The sequence below is a fragment of the Hippopotamus amphibius genome, chromosome 7, assembly GCF_030028045.1.
Source record: "Hippopotamus amphibius kiboko isolate mHipAmp2 chromosome 7, mHipAmp2.hap2, whole genome shotgun sequence".
Taxonomy (NCBI): Eukaryota; Metazoa; Chordata; class Mammalia; order Artiodactyla; family Hippopotamidae; genus Hippopotamus; species Hippopotamus amphibius.
In genome coordinates this window covers 95,189,543-95,211,004 of record NC_080192.1, presented here as the reverse complement: position 1 = coordinate 95,211,004, position 21,462 = coordinate 95,189,543, and the positions used below count along the sequence as shown (strand labels likewise).

At 36.5% G+C, this 21,462-nt stretch overlaps 1 protein-coding gene across 3 annotated transcripts in view; it reads right to left on the bottom strand.

The window, feature by feature from the left end:
• Window positions 1–21,462, bottom strand: part of PELI1 (pellino E3 ubiquitin protein ligase 1) — a 49,349-nt gene that overhangs the window by 3,807 nt on the left and 24,080 nt on the right. For 2 of the 3 annotated variants that reach the window (XM_057741798.1, XM_057741797.1), the window contains exons 2-4: window positions 8,205–8,344; window positions 5,319–5,448; window positions 1,877–1,978 (exon numbers count right to left, since the gene is read on the bottom strand). In XM_057741798.1, the coding sequence (XP_057597781.1) occupies window positions 1,877–1,978; window positions 5,319–5,448; window positions 8,205–8,275 (303 nt within the window). In that variant the 5' untranslated portion in view covers window positions 8,276–8,344. The remainder of the gene's footprint in view (window positions 1–1,876; window positions 1,979–5,318; window positions 5,449–8,204; window positions 8,345–21,462) is intronic. The other variant, XM_057741799.1, reaches the window with a different exon arrangement.

The window sequence follows — 21,462 nt, the reverse complement described above, 5'->3', positions numbered from 1 at the left end:
AATGAACATAAAAGTAAATCTTTTATGGTGACTCCAGGACATTACACTATGAATACCATTTATATTAAGCTGAACTGAAATGATGTCTTCAGCTGCTATAAAGGTGTAGAGGAATGCTGATCCTTATGTTAAAGGCTTACAAAGCTGTGTTTTGAGGTCTTATGTATACGTCACAGGTTTTCTTGTGTCTTTTCTGTCAGGATGTCAGCTATCATTTCTTGCTGTTGGGCATACTTGTCTCTAGCAGCATACTCCTCCTCTAACCAGCTACTCTAATTCTGCTATGGGTTGAGAAATCAAATAACCAAACTTCAAAGAACAGTATTTCAAAAGGTTCTTGGTGATGGCCTAAGGGGGTCTCCAGGGAGCAGAGAAATCAGGAATTTCAGTGCATGGACTTCATGGTATTTATCTTATATGCCTATATGTCCTTTTTGTTTTCTTCCTGGTTCTTGGCCATATTTCAGAGAGACAAGGTTCCTAGAACAAAGTTCTGCTGGGTGAGGTGTCAGTGAATTAAAAATACCTTCAAAGGTCTAGCTAGTAAATACATTAATTTCATTTTGAAAGATGAAAGTTGAAAAGAAAAAAGAAAATCAGTGCAAGAGATGACAAAAGTGACAAATGTCACAGAATTTTAAACATTTAGAAATCAGTTCATTAATGTATGTTATAAAGTAGTATCATAAAAAATAAAGAATATTGTTACTGAGAAAAAACACTGACCCTTTACAAAGATGACAACTCAAGTCATTCTTTGCATAGCTGAACTTTAAGAGTTCCTTATATCAGCACACTTTTAGAAAACTCTTTAGTGTTTTAATTCTGCCACCAACTACAAAGTCTTTATTTAGTTTGGATAGTTTTAGGGGGATACTTGTTGGTTAAAAAATGTAACATTGGATGTCCCTTTATTTTTAAAACTATGATATCCAAAGAAAATGGTCTCAGACCTTTGAAACTAAAAATATTTCTACTATTCTAAAAAATTCAGCATTCCATTAAAAGGGTTGGGGGGGAGAGTGACTTTAAAGAAATATTTTGTTATTGACTACAGCAGAGATATACCTCCAGGCCTTTTCATCTTCATTTAATCTTGTAAGATAAAGAAAAACTGAAAAGTCATTGGGACAATAATTATAAGAACATTATCAGGTACTTTAAGTCTTACTGAAGTTTGTTTCAAAAAAGCCTAAGGCTTTACAAAACCCAATATTACTAAGGGAGAAGATACCATGAATATCATGAATTTTGCTTCTGTCTTTGGGTTTGGCTTTGCCATCATCTACCAATTTATAAAACCATCAGCACTGGATTGGTACAAAGAATGAGCGAAATAAAAACTTCTATTGCACTAATAGCTTTAACCAAATATGTGTCCTGAAGCAAGTTTGACTCCAAATGTGTAATATAAACAGTACTTTCAGTTGCCTAGAGAGGAAGACGAGAAGTAACAGCAAGAAAAAAAAAATCATAAATGTGTACAAAATATCTCTTGGTTCCTCTTTTAGATATTAATAGTTAATAATTATTATAGCTCCTCATATTAATAGTTAAGTGTTTACCAGGTACCTGGCACAGCTCTGAGGACTTTATTTAAGCACATTTAAGCCTCCTAATAGTCAACTGAGGGAAGTTCTATTACCTGCACTTTATAGGAGGAAACTGAGGCAAAGAGTGACTAATCGTATTCTGGTTTTGGAGCTCATCTCTTAACCATGCTATGTGGACTTCTATATATGGGGTTTAGAAATCAATATATTTTAATGAAATACACTAAAATATGATAATCTTTAATTAGACCACAGTAAAAGTCACTTCAACAGGTTTTTAACTTTTTTTGTTTTTTGTTTTTTTAATTTAGATGTTACAATACCTGAAACATATCAGTGTTGCTGTCATGAGTATATTCAACCACCACTGTCTGGGCCCGAGACAACGTGTATGATATGCTATGCTGGTCCTTGTTGCTTATTGCCTAAGAAAGAAAAGATTAATAACAAAAATTAGCAGGTAGGTCAATCAAAATAGATAATCTTTTCATTAAAAAAAAAAAGGTAAATCTGTTTATTACCTGTGTGACATATTTGCCCCCTGTAATTTAGGGTAGGGATTAATAACGCTTGCATAACCTCAGCTGTGACAGTGGTTTCTTAGCTTGGGGGGGAAGGGGGAGGGGGAAGAATTCGCAAAGACCTCATTTTATTATGCTTCTCAGATATTGCACTTTTTACAAATTGCAGGTTGGTGGCAACTCTGCATTGTCAGATGATGGTTAGCATTTTTTAGCAATAAAGTATTTTTTAAATTAAGGTATACACATTATTTTTTTAGACATAATGCTATTATTGCACACTTAGTAGAATACAGCATAGTATAAACATAACTGTTACATGCACTGGGAAACCAAAAAAATTTGTTGTGATTTGCTTTATTGTGGTGGTCTGGAACTGAACCCAAAATATATCTAAGGTATGCCTGTACACTGAACCAATTATACAGTAAGAACATAGGTTCACTGTATAAAAACATTATAAAATCTGAGTATCCATTATAAGTATTTTAAATTATAAGGTAATCAAAACCAAATCCCAGGTAGAAACTGAAAGCAGTGCTCAGCAGTGCTCTGATAAGGAGAAAATATAAAATCTTGCAAGATAAGAGGAATTTTATTTTTAGAGTAACTCAAAGAGGTTTAAAGTTAACAAATAAGCAGTTAACTGGTTTTCCTAGCCATTCTGTGACTCTACAGATGACAAATATTTGCCATATGCTGAGCTAGATACAGAAAAATTCATAGAATGATTAAACACACCAAAGGAAATGGATATAATGCTTATGACTGTACTTCTGACTTATGCCAGACTAAAAACATTGCTAAAAAGAACTTTTCAGTTTTGTTTTCAGGCGTTTTCTATGTATATGAGTTGACGATAATATCAGAGGGGGAAAACCTGCACAAAGGAAGTGGAAACAGGTTGCGTAAAAGGAAAACAGAAAGACACAAAAGTATGATTGCATGCAGCAAAGAGGCTAAATGAAAAAACTTTCTTAATTAGAACTTGGGCATTATAAAATTTTACTTGGTTTCAATCTGTAGCTAATCTGTAATAGATAAAGCCTTAAAACAATAGTTTTAAGATAATTAAGATCATGAAAATTTCAAATATACAAAGAGAATAAATACCCAGGTACTAATTACCCAGCTTTATCATTCTTATTAATGCCATTTTTGCTTCTGATTTTTTAAAAGAAATTATACTGCAGATATAATGAAGCTGCTTGCATGTCCTTCCCTACTCCCCTCTCTCTGTGGAGGTATCGAACCTCCAGAGTGCAGTGTAGGTCACGCCCATGTATGTGCTTAATTAACATGTTTTACTATACATTTATGTGTGCATGAACATTATAAAATAGTTTTAAAGGTTTAAAAACCTATAATTACTTTAACTCAGCATTAAGCAACTAATTTTTCAATGAAATAATTGCTCAGTATTTTGGAAGTTAATTCTTAACGGCTAAAGGGATTTAAAAACACAAGTTTTGTGTACTTTGAGACTGTAAGCCCCCCCCGCCCCCCCCCTTCTTTTTTAAACTATCAGACCTACTCTTAGACTGAGAATAAGAACTATGTTGAGTTCTCACTGGACTGGAAGGCAGGGTTTAACCACTCATCCGAGATGACTGCCAGACTAAACAATTAGTTTTCTTCATGACCTCATTACCACATTCCTCCAAAATTGAAAGAGGAAAGAGTCAATCTTTGATCCCCAAGATTCTTGTTGCCTAGTAAAGATGAAAAGGAGCCAACAATGAAAACATTAGGAATATGACAGTAAAAATATGAAGAAAAGTACAGAATAGAAATTAAGAAGTAATGAACAGAAAGATTTCCCCTATGATAGTGGTTCTCAGCCAGAGGTTAATATTAGCTGTGTAAGGGGCATTTGGAAATATGTAGGTGCATTTTTTGGCTGTCAAAATGATTTGAGGGCTAAAATGGCATTTAGTGGGTGGGGACCAAGAATATTAAATAGCCTACAACACGTACGACAGTCCTGCATAAAGAATTGGCACACCCAAAATCTCAACAGCACTTCCGTGGGGAAATATTTGAAAGAAGCACCTCAGACTGGATCAGTAAGCCTTTCACTCTGCCACCTTCTTATTATCTATCAGCACATCCTTTCTCTGCAAAGGAGCAGAAAGAAACACCTAAAAGAAACTGTCCCTTTTCTACACTTACTGGCTCTCAAACAGTAAAAGAGGAGACTACTTAAGGCATGAGGACTCTTGTTTAGACACCACACTAGATATAAAATAAAGCCCGAAATCCAACCGACTTCAGGGACTGGAGCTGTGACCTAAAGCAAGGCACTGTATGCAATTTCTCTCTCATTTATTTAACCTACAAAAATATACCTCAGGTGGTGTAATACTAATGTACATTCTGCGGCTGCTTAGCTAAAGATACAGGTACTTCCAGAAGTCAGAGAACTCTTTGTAATTTTTATTCACTCACAAAAGTACCAAATTCAGTCTGTTATAACATTGGAAGTAGAGGAATTCACAGGAAATGTAAAGATCTGAAACTCCCCCTTCCTGTCTAGGAGAAGCCCAAGTGTCCTGAAATGGTGGCCCAGCTTCTGGAGATTTCGGTTGGGAAATAAAAAGGGGGCTAGAAGCATGAAACAGGCCAGAAGACTGCAAAGTTATATCACAGACACAACACAACTGGGTACGTGCTTTCAGAGCTTTGATTCAATTTAATAATCATTGAGATCTACTGTGTTCAAGGCACTATGCTAAAAGCTATGAGGATCATAAAACAAAAAATAAGTAAAAACAAGAACATCCACAGAACCTTTGATAAAGACCCTCAGTTAAAAAGATTACCTCATCCAAACATGCTTCTAGTACCTGAATACACATATTATGCACCATGTTCCTTGCCCAGCCCAGGTGGGGTCCCTCCAGTAATTGCTGGAATGCCCAATTCTCAGAGCAGTTTCACAATTCCAAATACTAGATAAAGCCCTAGCCCCACCCCCACCCCCACTTTTTTAATAAGAAAAAGGAATTACTTCCTTTTAATTTCCACCCACTGACCCCAGTTTGTCATTAAAATAAAAAAAATAGAAGTCCTATGCTCTTCCAGATGGCAGTTCTGTAGATATTCTATCAAGTGTCTTCTCCAGTCCAAACAAAAGGAAACTACTGGTATAGAATGTGAAGGGAATATTAGAGAATATAAACAACAAGTACAAGTCTTTCAGTGTCGCCAAGTTAATTAATTTAGTTTTTCTTGCTCTGTTTACCTTTGCAGCCTGAGGAGTACAAGCAATATGCACAGTGCTGGGCTTCACCCCATTTGCCTTAGGTCTTTTAAACAAAGCAAACCTACTTTTCCTCCTTCCTCTATCGCCGTTTGGGAGAGACCCATTATACCTGAGGGAGGAGAAAAAAGTTTAGGTGATTTCCTGTACGAACCACACAATTCTAAAACAAATGTTTTACACTTCGTCTTGGAGGATCAATCCCCAATTAATTACCTACTGGCAGATTATAAGTGTCTGAAATTAACTTTTAGCAACTGCTGATCCTCAGACCAGCTGCCTGCACGTGAAACAAAATACGATTCTTCCTGGCGACATTTGAAGTCACAGAGAAGTACCTTTTGGATTACACACAGCTTTGAATTATCTATATTTTCCTTCCCTCTTTTATTCAAGATAATCAAGAGCTGATTAACGGCATATCTGACTTCTTATGACTCATTCTATTTTTTTTCAAAGGTGAATGTTTGCATGTGCTAATACAACCTTTAAAAGTACAATATGAATCGTTTAAAATAGAATCTCCTTTAATTGTAAGCCACTTTATAAATAGCTAAACTTTTGAAATAAGGAATTTTTAGACTTAAGCCTCAGCTACTTGCATGTACACATTCACATTCACATTATGTCAGCAAAACCTATCCGACTGAGCATAACTAAGTGGCAGTTAAACATACTTCTGTTGTTCAGACCTTACGGCCATTTCTCCATGATAGCATATATATGCCCTAAAGGTAAGCAAGTAAGCAAGGACTGAACCAACAGGAAAAAAGTTCAAAACAAAATATCTGGGTGTTTACTATATACCAGGCACTAGTGAGTTCTATTCCACACATTACCTCACTTAATCCATCTTCATAAAAATTGCGAGACTCGCAACACTCGCCACTGTTACAGGTTAGGAATTAAGTTATTCCTCAGAGGAATTAGGTTCCTCAGAGAAATTAAGTTATTTTCTGAAGGTCACACGAGTGACCAGAAATGGAATCCAGGTGTCTCTCATGCTTTCTTCATTCTTTACTGCACTGCTGCAGCATGAACAGTAGCTTAATAATAATCTCTCCTCGTGTACTGTCTCCTCACCTCCCAACAAAAATCTTTGGTTTGATGGTTTCTTGTTTACAGTTGGTTAATCTGGAGGAAAATTAGGTAAGGAATGGGGATGGTTTTGAGGGTGGAGGAGAACGTGCTTGTAAGATGGCCTACCTTAATGGCTGATAAGGAAGGGAAGGGAGTTTACACAAAGACGGTCAGATACAGAAATTATACTGAGCCTTTATAAAATGTAACACACTCTGATCTATGGGAGAAAACACCTGCTAGCTTTGCTAGAAGTTCAGAGTAGCGCCCCTCAGCTAATACATGAATTCTGCTATTGTAGGCTGGGCTGCCCCAGCCCCACCCACTGTGGGCTCCTCACTGCCCCTCACTACTGTCCCCCCAGAGCTTCCCTCATTCTTCTTCTGCACATATGGTCTCTATTCCCACACTGTGTTGCTGAAGCTCAGAGCTCTTTTCTAAATAGCAACAGCATGAAACTGACAACCTTATCCAGCTTGACTTCTTCTCAGAGGGCTGAGAAGAAGCATTATTTGCATTTTAAGACACCAAGTGCCAAGTACAGAGACAACTACTACTGATAAGATTAACTGAGAAACTGCTGAGCTAAAAGAGCCAGTTTAAACCATATGCTAAATTTTAAATTCTAAGTCTTCAAATGACTCAAATTTCCTGCTGAAGAATTGAACTTTGAACAGTTTTTGGTGGTTAAAAGCTGTTTGTCATTAATACATCAAAATCTATGTGATTTGAAATTGTAACACTGTAGTTACTATACTAATTTTATAATCTTTTATAACTGTTTTTGATAAAAAAAACTTTTTTTTTTTTTTTTTAAATCTCAAAGGGCCTTAGATGATCTTGTCTGTCATTTTACAGAAGAGGAAACTAAGGCCCAGAATGGTTAAGTGACTTGCCTAAGGCCATACAGCTGGCAGTGCTGGAATAAGCACTGGAATCCAGGATTCTTGGCTTCTAGTTTTAAAGCTCAGTAACGCCACAGTATCTCCCCAGTCTTTCTTACTTTCTTATCTGAAACAACTGACACATTCTCACTTAAGAATCTGTACCAATCTGATTCTAAAACATGTTGTAATGTCTAGAGCTGCTTTTTAGGCAGGAGAGTAGGGGGAAAGTAAATTTCACAATTTCTAGTTTCTGAGATCTCTAGTAAACAGACTAATATTGTGTCTCCACTTTGACAGCTGTGGCAAGTTTAGACTGAATAAACTGAAATAATGGAATCATCTATTTCTCAATCACAGATTGTATCTGTGTGAGTTGAATGGATGAGATTATTTTTGAAGCAAACAACTAGCAAGGCACTGGGCCTCAGAATCATCATCGTCACATCTATACAGCTCTTTTCTTCCAGTACAGGACCATAAGCACAAAGCAGCAACTATCTCAGAGGGCAAAGGAACAAATAAATTCAAACCTACATGAAATGACCTAAGCAGAGAAGGGATTTTTGATAAAGTCAGCTGAGGCAAATTTTCTGAAAGGGATAGGGAAGACAAATGGACTGGCTATGTGACTTTAGACAAATACATTTTTCACTTCATCTTTAAGGTCTGTCCTTTCTAGGGGTGAGGGTGAGGCAGAGTGTATGTAGCATTTGAGTACTTATAAAAGATGATATAAAAATGAAGGTTAAAAGACTTTCTTCAGTTCATAATACTATTCTGTAGCTTTAAATACTCTTTGGAAATAGATAGGATATAAATTCAAAAAAAAGCACTTTTAACCTAGATGTTCAAGTTACCATATATCATCCAATTTTATGCTCATCAGACAGAGAAACCTTACCCTAAGACAATGAGTTCACCATATTTTACTGGTGCTTTGGATGGATGATTTTCTTGATCAGGAGAAAACATGAGCTTGGCTGTCTTTCTCAAATCTCTGTTCACTGGTCAAGAGCCTTGGGACACCTTTTGCATTATTTCCTAGAGGGGAAAAGTTTCATTAGTAATTTGAACAATGAATTTCAGTTTAAACAAAGATGTTCTTTTCTAGCAGTCCTGGTGAGCACAATATTATGCAAAGTATCCCATAACATATAAAGTATGTGACATTTTCCCCAGTAATGGTTATATATTTGATATAACCATTTAAATAGATGAAAAATGTAAATTTAGGAACTTCCAGTTCCAGGGAGATGAAGTAGACATAACTTTTCCTACTATTCCTGCTAAGTATAACTAAAAACCCTGGACATCATATACAAAACCTAAGAAGACTCTGAAAAGTAAAGAGAAGACAGAACAGCTAGGGGCCTCGGGGCCCAAGGAATGACTCAGTGGCAAGTTCTCTGCGTTTTCTTTTCGCCTAATACAGCCCAGACTTGGAGCTGAAGAATCGAGCAACCTGGAAATGCCAACTGGCAGAGAGAAAAACAAACAAACAAACAAACAAACACCTGTCAAATGTCTGCTCTCTCTAGTCAAAGAAAACAGCAGCCTTAATTAGCAAGACAGAAAACTTTTGACAATAATTGCTCTACTGCAGCCAACACCACAGAAAACACTGTGACCCTACCACCACCCTCACCAGCAAGAGCTGAGTGTGGAGCCCAACTTCTACCTCATGAGGCCATAATGAGGAGGCCTAACCTCCCCTGGCTCTGCCCCTGCTACAGGTAGTGTCAGAGCAAGCCAAGTAGAAAGCCAGCACTTCCACCCTGTTAGCTGGTAACATGCCCCCTCCTCTGCCCTAGTGGTGTCAGTGGAGACCACAGGGAACCTGCACTTCCATCCTGACTTGGCAGGTTCTCCTTCTCTCAGGTGTCGATGGAGGCTAAGCAGGGAACCTGGACTTCCATGTCCACCTGGCAGTAACAAGGAGGATCCCCCATTACCCTGAGCAATGTGAGGAAAAGCCAGTGAAAACAGAAGGTTTGGCTAATATCCAGAGTGTCAGAACATAATACAAAAATGTCCAGGTTTCAAAAGAAAACCACTTATTATATCAAAGACTAGAAATAATTAAAACAATGGAAAAAGATAATCAACAGATGCCAAAACTTAGATGACAGAGATGTGAGAATTACCTAACAAAGATTTTAAGCCAGTCATGATAAAAATGCTTCACTAATCAATTACAAACAAGCTTGGGATGGACAAACAAAATAACAGAAAGTCTCCACAAAGAAAATATCCAGATAAGGCTCACTGGATGGGCTCAACCCAGAATGGAAGGGATGTAGTAAAGGATCAGTGAACTGGAAGACAGGAAGTACCCAGTCTGAACAACAGAGAGAAAAACAGACTGCGGAAAAAAAATGAACAGAGCCTCATGGGCCTGTGGGGCTACAGCAAAAGATCTAACATTTGCATCACTGGAGTCCAGAATGAAAGGAGAAAGCGTGGAGCTGAAAAAGTACTCAAAGAAATAATGACTGAAACGCACCAAATTTGAAAAGAGAAATAAAACCACAGATTCAGGAAGCTGAACAAACCCCACACAGGATAAAATTAAAGAAATCTATGCCAAGACACATCATAATTAAACTTTTGAAAACTAAAGGCAAAGAAATTTTAGTGAAAGCAGTCAGAGAAAAACTATACCTTACCTATGGGAGAAAAACAATTAGAATGACAATGAATTTCTCACCAGAAACTATGGAAGCCAGAAGAAAGTGGCCTATAGTTTCAGGTGCTGAAAGAAAATAACTATCAACCAGATTCCTACACCCAGCAAAAATGGAGGGGAAATCAAGACATTCTCAGATGAGGGAAAATAAAGAGAATTTGTCACCAGCAGATGTACTCTAATAGAATGGCTAGAGGGAATTCTTTAAAGAGAAAATAAATAAGAAAAACAACAACAAAACAAACCATGGAACATCAGAAAAGAAGAACATGGTAGTAGAAATATGGGTAAATAAGCTTTCCTTTTCTTGAATTTTCTGCATTCAGTCTGAAGGTCAAAACAAACATTTTAACACTGTCCTATGTGGTTCCAAATGTATGTAAAGAAAGTATTTAAGGCAATTATTTAAGATAACACATATATTGTACTCCTGGGCATTTCTCCCAAAGAAATCAAGTCTTATGTTCACACAAAACCTGCACATAAATGTTTACAGCAGCTTTATTTGTAATAGCCCAAAACTGGAACCAACCCAGATGTTCCTTACAGAGTGGATAATTAAACTGTGTGGTACATCCATGCTATGTAATAGTACTCAGCAACAAAAAGGAACAAACTATTGGTACTTGAAACAACCTGGACAAACCTCTAGAGAATTATGCTGAGTACCAAAAGCTAAGCTCAAACGGTTACATATATGATTCCATTTATGTCACATTCTTGAAATGACAAAATTATAGGAACAGAAAACAGATAAGTGGTTGCCACAGGTTAAGCAGGGGATGGGAAGAGGAGGGAAGTGGGCATGGCTACAAAAAGGCAACAGGGAAGAACCACAGTGGTGATGGAAATGTTCTGTATCCTTATCCATGTCAATATTCTGGCTGTGATATTCTACTATAGTTTTGCAACTATTACCACTGGGGGGAACTGGGTAAAGGGTACACAGAATCTCCCTCTCTTTCTCTGTATTATTTCTTTTTTTTTCTTTTCTTCTTTTTTTATAATTTTATTTATTTATTTATGTAATTGGCTGTGTTGGGTCTTCGCTGCTGCACACGGGCTTTCTCTAGTTGCGGCGAGCAGGGGCTACTCTTCATTGTGGTGCACAGGCCTCTCATTGCCGTGGCCTCTCCTGTTGCAGAGCATGGGCTCCAGGCACGTGGGCCTCAGTAGTTGCGGCACATGGGCTCAATAGTTGCGGCTCACGGGCTCTAGAGCGCAGGCTCAACAGCTGTGGCGCAAGGGCCTAGTTGCTCCACGGCATGTGGTATCTTCCTGGGACAGGGATCGAACCCGTTGTCCCCTGCATTGGCAGGCAGATTCTTACCCACTGCGCCACCTAGGAAGACCCTCTGGATTATTTCTTATAACTGCTTGTGAATCTATATTTCAAAATAAAAAGTTTAATTAAAAATATAAATTTGACACATATATGAAAAACAAAAGACTAGCACTTCTGATAATCTAGAAAAGTCACTACAATAAATAATCCCCACAATACTATGATGTCTATTTTATCAGGAGTTTAATGGGACCAGATATTTCCTATACTATTCTCTCCCTGGTCTTCCTGATAGCCCTGTTACAAAGGTTTCAAAAGAAAACTTTTCTAGCTAACCCATGAAAGTCTCTCAGTTTTATCCTTCCACCAACTGGTTTCAAAGGCAACTCATGAACAAAAAATGCCTATGTGTTTTTTCCCACATTACAGTAAAATATGTTTGTATAGCAGCACTTCTGGAGAGAAGGCAACACAGAATATTTGCAGACCACTGAATAATAATAAGTTAAAAAACAAGGCTTAGCTATTTTGACCCCCTTTTATCCTTTGTAACTGACAGACACATTTAGATCAGCAATCCAGACAAACACACTTTTTTGTCGGTAAATTTTAAAACTGCTTACTTAATTAAATGAAACATTCTTTAGAACTATTTTAAGAAAAACATTTCCTTCAAATATGCTATAAAACTTATCTCCCCAGATGAAGTTGCTTTTGATGACCAGATTTTAATATATTAAGTTGCTTAAAGGTTACAGAAACCAATATATAGGCATATTACCATGAAACATTAGGTTTGTGCAGAAATGTTCACTTAAGTAAAATAAACTGTACTTGAACAAATCCCCCATTTAGATAAAGAAACTGATGTGAAGCTAAAACCTTCAATGTAAAAATGTAAAAGTTTTAAGAAAAATTAATGAAAAAACAATTTTAGTTCCATATAACAAGACCATCTGATCTACACTATATCATATTTTAATATATTAACTTGTATCCATATCCTTTTATTTCTCCCCTAAAGAAGCATTCCATTTGAAAAAGCAGAAGCTTAACTAGAAGCTTTAAATGTGCTCTTCTTAGACAATTAACGTACTGCATCAAATACTCTGACACAATTCTGACCAAGAACAGAAAGAATTAAAATTTTAATAACAAGAATTAGTTAAATTTAAATTTTAAATTAAGTTTTAATAATACTAGTTTGTCTTGATTCAGATTCCTTTTTAGAGTTATTTTCTATTTTTAGGAAGTGGGGGTTTTCATTCATAGTAGCAAAACATTTCCTTAAAAAGAACTTAAAGAAGTCAATTTCAATAGTATTGAATAGGATTAGTAAATACACAGATATGGCAAAAATGTGAAAACGATACATGAATGCCCATATTTGGCTAACACTAGTTTATAGCACGGCTAGCAAGTATTAGCCTATGTTTTAGTTCTAGCTCTCCCTGAACAAAGCAATCTGCTTCTTCATCTCTAAAAATGAAGGGACTAAAGTAAAATGAAGAGAAATTTCGGAGGTGGAAATATACGAGACCATCTGGTCCTAACAAGAATTTACAAGTAATGTGCACACAGCACTATAGATTTAGTTCTATTGCCTCTATAGCAAAAGGAACAAATTTTAGCTTTGACAAGGAATTAGAGTAGGGCTGGCATATACTCACCACTTTACACTTTCTAGAGCTGCTGGCCAAATTAGCCAAAAAAAGCAACATATACCTAATTATCCTTACTCTGGTTAGGTCCCTTAGAAGGTCTAATTGGGGATATTTTCTCAGTGATACCAAAATTTCAAACACAGGAACACACAAATTTGGCTTCTATTTTTGTATCTAATAATCTAAAAGCCATAATAAAATACTTTAGTAGTACTGGTTATTTATAATCTTAAACAAAATCCAGCAGCTAGAAAGTGCTTTTGCGTTCACTCTCTTTATTATAATCTCTTGTTTTAAAATGTGAATAATATACAGAATTCTTCAAAATCAATTCCTGAAGGCATGCTCCTGAGAACATGAGATACTCTAATGCCTCAATCACTGGCCCCACCTGTTGTTATTCTATTACGTTAGCTAGTCTGACCTCACATATTCAGTCCTATCCCAAGGTGATCTAGCACAAAGAATATGAAATAGCACCATTAATTCTACATGAGACTGGAAAAAAATGATAAAGAAAATCTTGCTAAGATAATAGGTTGTTTTCCATAATATCTATTACTTTGAAGCTCTGCTTGATCCTTGAAAATTACGCATGCTGTTCTCATCAGCAGGGACCTTCCCAAGGTAAACACATTTTTAAAAGACATATATTCTGCAATAGTGTTGTTTTTGTGTGGGCTAGGAAAACATAAATAATTAGCCACAAAATATGTATTTCTTTAAAAAGTTTCATTAATTTGACTGATACAATATTCTAATCATTTGTTCTTTAAAGGCCAGTGAAATACACCTTTGCTTATCAAGTCTTTGCAAAGGAAAAACTCTATGATAGTAATTGTCAGTTTTACCTTAAGAAGGGAAACTGGGAAACCAATCTTTGTCCAAATTTCTCCCTCAGCATAACAATTTTTTTTTAACATTGCACACAGCCTTTTTTCTTACTACCTACAAATTCCTGTCCTGAAAAATAAAAAGAAGCAAAACAAACACCAAGGGACAAAACAGATCTTAGGAAGATGTTTTATATAATCTTTTGAACACTCCTGTTTTGGCGGGCAAGTGAGTAGGCATAAGGGGTGCTGGGAAAAAAAGGAAAATGTTTTTAAAACATGAAAATGTTATAATGCTTCTTTATGGTGAAAAATATAATGTGGATTGCATATATTATCTCTGATGAAACAGATTTCCATCTACACTAGAGTTCCCCTGTGGTTGATTTCAAAAGGATGATCAAACAGAAGGAACTGTTTTCTTATATTTGTGATGGAGCCATTTTATGAAACCAATTTAGCTGATGACTGGAGGGAGGTAAACTTATAGCAGTTTCTTGATAAGAGTGAAAAATTAATCACCTTCTTCCTTCTTTCACAATCAGCAGGATTAATAAGCAGCATTTTTCCATAAAAGGAGAGGAGGGATAGATGAAATAATAGTGTCAGCTGTAGGAGTATGAGGTTACTACTTAACTTTCTGTCAGTGTCTTCTGGCTTCTCAGTATGGCACTGAAGGAAGTGAAGGCCATGTTTCCTTTCTCAAAATACAGGGCACCCCCAGGACAAACTCCCAGTCTCCCCCTTTAGGGTGGCCAAATGACATGCTGATATTCTATCAGCTACAGGTACAACGTATTTACATCCTGATGGGAAAGCAATTAACCTCTTTCCCACAGATAGTATCTGTTCCTCTAAACTAGGGTTTATCAACCTTGGCACTATTGACATTCTGACACGGTGGGGGAGGAGGGGGGGCTGGCCTGTGCATTGTAGGAGGCTCAGCAGCACCCTTGGCTGTAATGATCCAAAGTGTCTCACCTTCCCATACTCCATCCGCTAACTTCCTTCCCACCCTTCACCCTCAGAACCACTGAGAACAAATTGGGAATAACAATTTTTTTTAGGAGGGGAATTTCCCCTATTTTTGGCATAATGCTTGGTACACAGTAAGGTATTTAATAAACATTTGCTTACTACCGTAATCATACTGATGACTTAGAGGGTTATTACTAAGCCTTTTTAGGGAAGGCAATGGCTTTGAAGCTGCAGTTTCAGTATCTTATTAGACTTGGTTAAGAGTGGCTGGGAGTGAGAATGGGAGAACTATCATCTTACCTTGATGGTGATTAATTATTAACATTTCTGTGCATTTAAAATATTTTAATATTGTAGTAACCTCTCTCAAGTGGTTGGAGGGACTTGAGTTGCGATGGCCAAAGGAGTAGCTGTAAGGCCAGTGCTGGGTAGCCTGACATTTAGAGAAAGGCTAATCTGTGGAGGTCAGATAAAGAAATATCTTCTTGCCTAGGGGACCCATACCTAAAGAAACTAGAAACAGGCTTTGGAAAGCGTAGGGGAATGCTTTTAAACCAAAAGGCGTATCAATTTGAAGCAAACTTAGATTAAGGTCTATGTTGCACTTGCACAGAATATTAATTAGCAAAGTGCTTTCTCGTAAGCTTATTTTATTTGACCCTTACCACAGCCCTGTGGACTAGTTGGGAAAGTCTTATTAACTCCATTTTCCACATAGGGAATAGAAGTTGTCAGTCCGAAAGGCCAGTGACTGGTTCAAGGCCAAACAGGTAATATCTGGCAGAGCTAGAACTGAAACATATATTAATTAAACATATATTAACTCATTTAATTTCTATCACAACTATATCAAGTATAATCATTTATCCCCATTTGATAAATGGTAAGACTGACACTCCTTGAAGTTAAGTAGCCCAGGTTTTTTGATACCACTAATCATGCCCCAAACAAGGCTGGGTGGGGCTGATTCTTAAATAAGATTAAGAGACCTTATTTTGGGGCCATTTAGGAGAGAGACTACAAAGTAAAATAAACTATAGACAAGTTACACTCCAGTAACAACTATGCAACTATGACTAGGGCTTTTTGAGAATATCTGAAACGTTCTCACTTCCTCAATACTTATTGTATTTGTCAACCCTGTTTCCTGGTAGTGACCAACAATAAAAACATCAGTAAATAAAGTGGATTTTGCATGCTTATTTTAAAAATGAGGAGGGGAGAAAGGAACCCAAGGGGAAAAGCAGGGTATTACACTAAGACAAATTCCTGGCACCATCAGGAAGAAAAAAATATGTATTAGAAGAGAGTCCAGATAGCCTAGGGACAGAAGGCTTCATGCACTCCCAGAAAAGTGACAGCCATAAGAAAACTGCAGGGCAATATTCCTGACTGGGGAAGGGAGGTTAAATACAACCTTGCCACCCTACCCCAAAATGATCACTTAATTCCCCACATCTAGAAAATGTATTTTAAAAGACACAACTTGGTACAGATCAACCAGTTTGCAAGGCAGAAATACAGACACACAGGTAGAGAACAAACATATGGACACCAAGTGGGGAAAGTGGGGGGTGGGGAAAGTGGGGGGTGCGATTAATTGGGAGATTGGGATTGCTATATATACATTACTAATAAGAAAAAAGTACATCAACTTGTACACTTTAAATACATGCAGTTAATTGTATGTCAATTATATCTCAATAAAAGTTCTTTAAAAAATTAATAAAAGGCACAACTAAGGACTCAAACGTTTTTATTGTCTCTGCCCATGCTTGGCCTGTAATCAACTCTTTTAGATTACCGAAGTTCCTTAAATAATATACTTCTCAGAAAGCAAGACTAAAAATTCCCCTAGATTTAACCATTGAAGTCTCGAAAAAAATTCTGCAGAAAGCAGCGAATTCAGTGGGATTAGATAGCCATTTGAACAAAAAAATCTGATAAAAGTATACTCATTGGAAATTCTATAGTTTTCTAAAGTCAGCATCCAACACTGACAGGCGACTCATGCTTGTGCTACTCTTTTTTTTTTTTTTATAGTGTCCAATACTTCCTGGGTTCCTTCTCTGTGCCAAGCACTGTTTTAAATACTTTACATGTATCAAGTGATTTAATCCCAGAACAACCTTATGAGGTAGGAACTATTATATTCCTTGTTTAATAGATAAGAAAACCAAGGTTACAACTCAAACTCTAGCTAGTACTCTGGAACTGCTGAAACAATTGTGTTCAAAATGAAAAAAGTACATGGGGAGTGGGGAGGAGGGAACTACATTGGGAAACTAAACAACAAGAAAATCCCCCAACTCTTTTCCTACTATAATGTATTAAAGAGTGAGCATTTACATAAATGCTATAGCCCTAATATGGGGGTAAACTTCTATAATATTGACTATTTAAATTTTCTTAGTAATTCAATTTTAAAGCAGAGTTTAAAAGTCCCTTGGACAAAATTTAAATTTGAAAAAAATGAATACAATGGATTTTTCTCAACCACTTTAAATCTATACCAACCTATGAAATTAAAAATGGAATACGGAAGTCCATGTTGCACAAAAAGTATTGGGTAATGATTATTTAGGACAGATTACTCCCCAAAATAGAATAATCTGGGTTTTCCCTAGTCCTTATTTTTATTAAAACATTGACCAAATTACATGCATTTTTAAAAAGCAACAACAATAGTCTCAAAGTATCTCCCCCAAGCTATTTATTAATTACAAAGGAAAAAATAATAACCTCACAGTGGGAGAAACCTGGCAGATACCATCTTAACTAATTGATCAAGGTTAACATTATCTGTAATAAAACGTTTTGATATTAGTATTCCCTGATTACGATGCACCAAAGCCACATAACTTCCATGGTATGTTGCTAAAGAACGTATAACCTCAATCGATTCGGGAGAACACATCAGACCAACCCAAACTGACAGACATTCTACAAAATAACTACGAGTTCTTAAAGTGGGAAGGTCATGAAAGACAAGGGAAGACTGAGAAACTCCCAGACTGGAGGTTAAGGAGATACAACAACTACATAGGATATGAGATCAAGAACTGGATCCTGGAACAGAAAAAGGGTATCAGTGGAAAACTGGAAATTGAATATGGCCTATAGTTTAGTGAACAGTATTGTACCAATGTTGATTTTTTTGGTTTTGTAAATATTTCCTGGTTATATAGATTGTTAACATTAGAGGAAGCTGAATAAAGGATATATGTGAACACACTGCATTATTTTTCCAATTTTTATGTAAGGCTAAAATTATTTCAAAATAAAAAGTAAAAAAAAAAAAAGAATAAAAACAGAAAACAAAATAGCCCTCTAAATTAAATAAAAATTTAAAAATAAAAAATTTAATTGAAAAAATGAATTTAAGATTCTAAATTTGCTTCCTTTCAGCCCTCTCACAACCTAAAGGTACAAGATTTCCATTTATGCTGGCCCTGTCAAGTCACAGTGTCTGGTCTCATGTCCCTTCTCTGATGTGAAACTGCCTCATCCCTCTTTGGTGACAAAAGTTGTTACAAATACCACCGCTCATTGCAGAGTGATACCAAAGTGAACCAAAGTGATGCTGATCTGAATTTGTCAGAATCATGCTTCATGGTTTTTTCTTTAAAAAGTTATGACATGGGACTGATCTGAATTTGTCAGAATCATGCTTCATAGTTTTTTCTTTAAAAAGTTATGACATGGGACTTCCTTGGTGGTGCAGTGGGTAAGAATCCACCTGCCAATGCAGGGGACACGGGTTCGACCTCTCGTCCGGGAAGATCCCACATGCCAAGGAGCAACTAAGCCCTCCCGATACAACTACTGAGCGTGAACTCTAAAGCCTGCAAGCCACAACTACTGAGCCTGTATGTTACAACTACTGAACCCGCATGCTGCAAGTACTGAAGCCTGCACACCTAGAGCCCGTGCTCCGCAACAAGAGAAGCCAGCGCACTGAGAAGCAGGCACACAGCAACAAAGAGTAGCCCTCGCTTGCTGCAACTAGAGAAAGCCCGCAAGCAGCAATGAAGACCCAACACAGCCAAAAAACAAAAACAAAAACACACAAAACAAAACAACAACAACAAAAACAACCCGTTATGACACAAGGGCAATTGTACTATTGAATGCACTAGGTGGCTTTACTAGAAAACACGCTTTCTATATGGAATTATATCATAGCTTCTGAATTAATGCTATACACTGAAACCTCTAAGAGTATCTGAGTTCCAGCCACCTACACACATGAATCCTGGTCTTAAAGAGTTTATAGAAAAGAATAGAAAGGGGAGCTGGGAGAAAGAAGAGTTGGGAAGCAACAGCACTGGGTAATTTTGACAGATTTCATTTAAAATAAAATCTTGAAAAGCCAGAAAGTCAAATATTTTCCTGAATTATTCACTAATTATTTCATTATGCTAGTGTTTTCTTCTAATTAGAAGAGCCACTTGTGAAGGACCAAGCTATGAATGCCTAGGGCCAACCCTGAGAACTCTGGTCCTTGACAGTCATGTCCAGGGTCCTTCACATTCTCAAATCTACAAACAGTCCTGTAACACACAATCTTCCATTTAAAACATGGGGACAATATTTTCCACACCTCATAGAATTTGTCACTGGAACTGAATGAGAACAACAAAGCCGCACTGAGATTTGTATGTTGGGCCATCTGCTTGATTCACTCACAAAATACAGAACTCATAGAATTCTAAGTCTCTTAAAATTATTTAAACTGTGAGAGCTAAACCAGTGATTTTCAAGGTCCTAATGTAATGTAAAAAATAAATTTCTATTGTCATTTTGTTTATTTTTCTCTTCCTGCCTCTCCTGATCTGGGATTAAATGGAATATAATTTTTAATTTCTTTTTTTAAAGAACTTTTACTGAGATATAATTGACATACAATAAACTGCATGTATTTAAAGTGTACAATTTGATACTTATTTTCTTATTAGTAATGTATACATGGCAATCCCAATCTCCCAATTCATCCTACCCCAACGCCCACCCCCCCACCCCCACCACCCTGCTTTTCCCCCTTGGTGTCCATAGGTTTGTTCTCTACATCTGCCTTGCAAACCGGCTGATCTATACCATTTTTCTATATTCTGCCTATGTGCGTTACTATACGATATTTGTTTTTCTCTGACTTATTTCACTCTGTATGACCGTCTCTAGGTCCATCCATTTTCTCTACAAATGTCCCAATTTCGTTCCTTTTTACAGCTGAGTAATATTCCACTGTATATATATGTACCACATCTTCTTTACCCATTCATCTGTTGGTGGACATTTAGGTTGCTCCCATTTCCTGGCTATTGTAAATCGTGCTGCAATGAACATTGGGGTGCATGTGTCTTTTTGAATTATGGTTTTCTCTGGGTATATGCCCAGTAGTGGGATTGCTGGGTCATATGGTAACTCTATTTTTAGTTTTCCAAGGAACCTCCATACTGTCCTCCACAGTAGCTGTTTCCCACCAACAGTGCAAGAGGGTTCCCTTTTCTCCACACCCTCTTTAGCATTTATTGGCAGACAGATTCTTAACCACTGTGCAACCAGGGAAGCCCCAAAGTTGGTCTTGATAATACTTTGTTAATTTATGGTGATGCTGCCTGATCACTTAAGATAACATTATCTTCTCAGAGATGCATCATTATTTCTCAGTATCTAAACAAATGTTGATAATCTGTTCTTTGTAGATAACTTTGATACCATGAAGAAAGTTCTAGTTTTCTACTGCTCATAATATATAACAGGCCCTGAAATAAAATCAAAAGCCTCAAAGATCACTGCAATTAGTTTCAAGGTTGAATGCTATATAAATGTTTGATTTGCAATAGTGGAAAAAAACTACATCTAAATAAAATAAGATTTAGTATATGTATTTCCTGCTCTTACAGGGAGGTTAACTTTAACTCTTTTATAGTTTCAAAATTCCATTATAAGTTGTATTAAAAAGGGATGGGAAAAGAAAAATGTAGTTGAAAACTCAAATTACAAATGAATCTCCAATATTTTTGCTAACAGTAAAGTCAGCTAGCCATAGAGAGAAGTCATTATTAAAAGATGACAACTATTAAAATTTTACTAATGAACAAAAGTTTCATGTCATGAGTTTTAATTTTCTCTTTGGTTCATGAAAAGTTCTCTCAAGTAACGGCAGCTGATCTTTCTTTGACCAAATCATGTTTTCCCCGTAAATTTTTATAGCAGTAATTTAGAGACATTGTGTGTGGGAGGCTAAGAACATCTATTTTTTAGCAGAGTGAATATTTTAAATTACTCAGTATGGTATTCCTATTTAACTCTTTTCATTAGGAAAATAATACATACATACAGCTGGGATATTCTACAAATTTCCTCTTTCCACTCTGATTATTGTTACATTATCACATTACAAATATCCCAATTAGGTAACTTATTATGATCAATTTTTCCTCCTAATTTGCAACTTCTCTGACAACTTCTGCTGGATACATACACAAGAGAGTGAATACTTCCTCCTCACAAACAGATTAGGAAATCTGCTTAAAAAATGAACACACATTGCTGGGCAGCATGTCAGTATTCTAGCAAACATTCAGTTTATCAGGAATTTTCAATTAAAAAAAATTTTAGTTATACCTTTTCTTTTAATGAAAATAAAATGCTTCAGAAAAGAACACTGCTGAGAACTTATAGCTGTTCATTTTTTAGCAGAAAGTGCC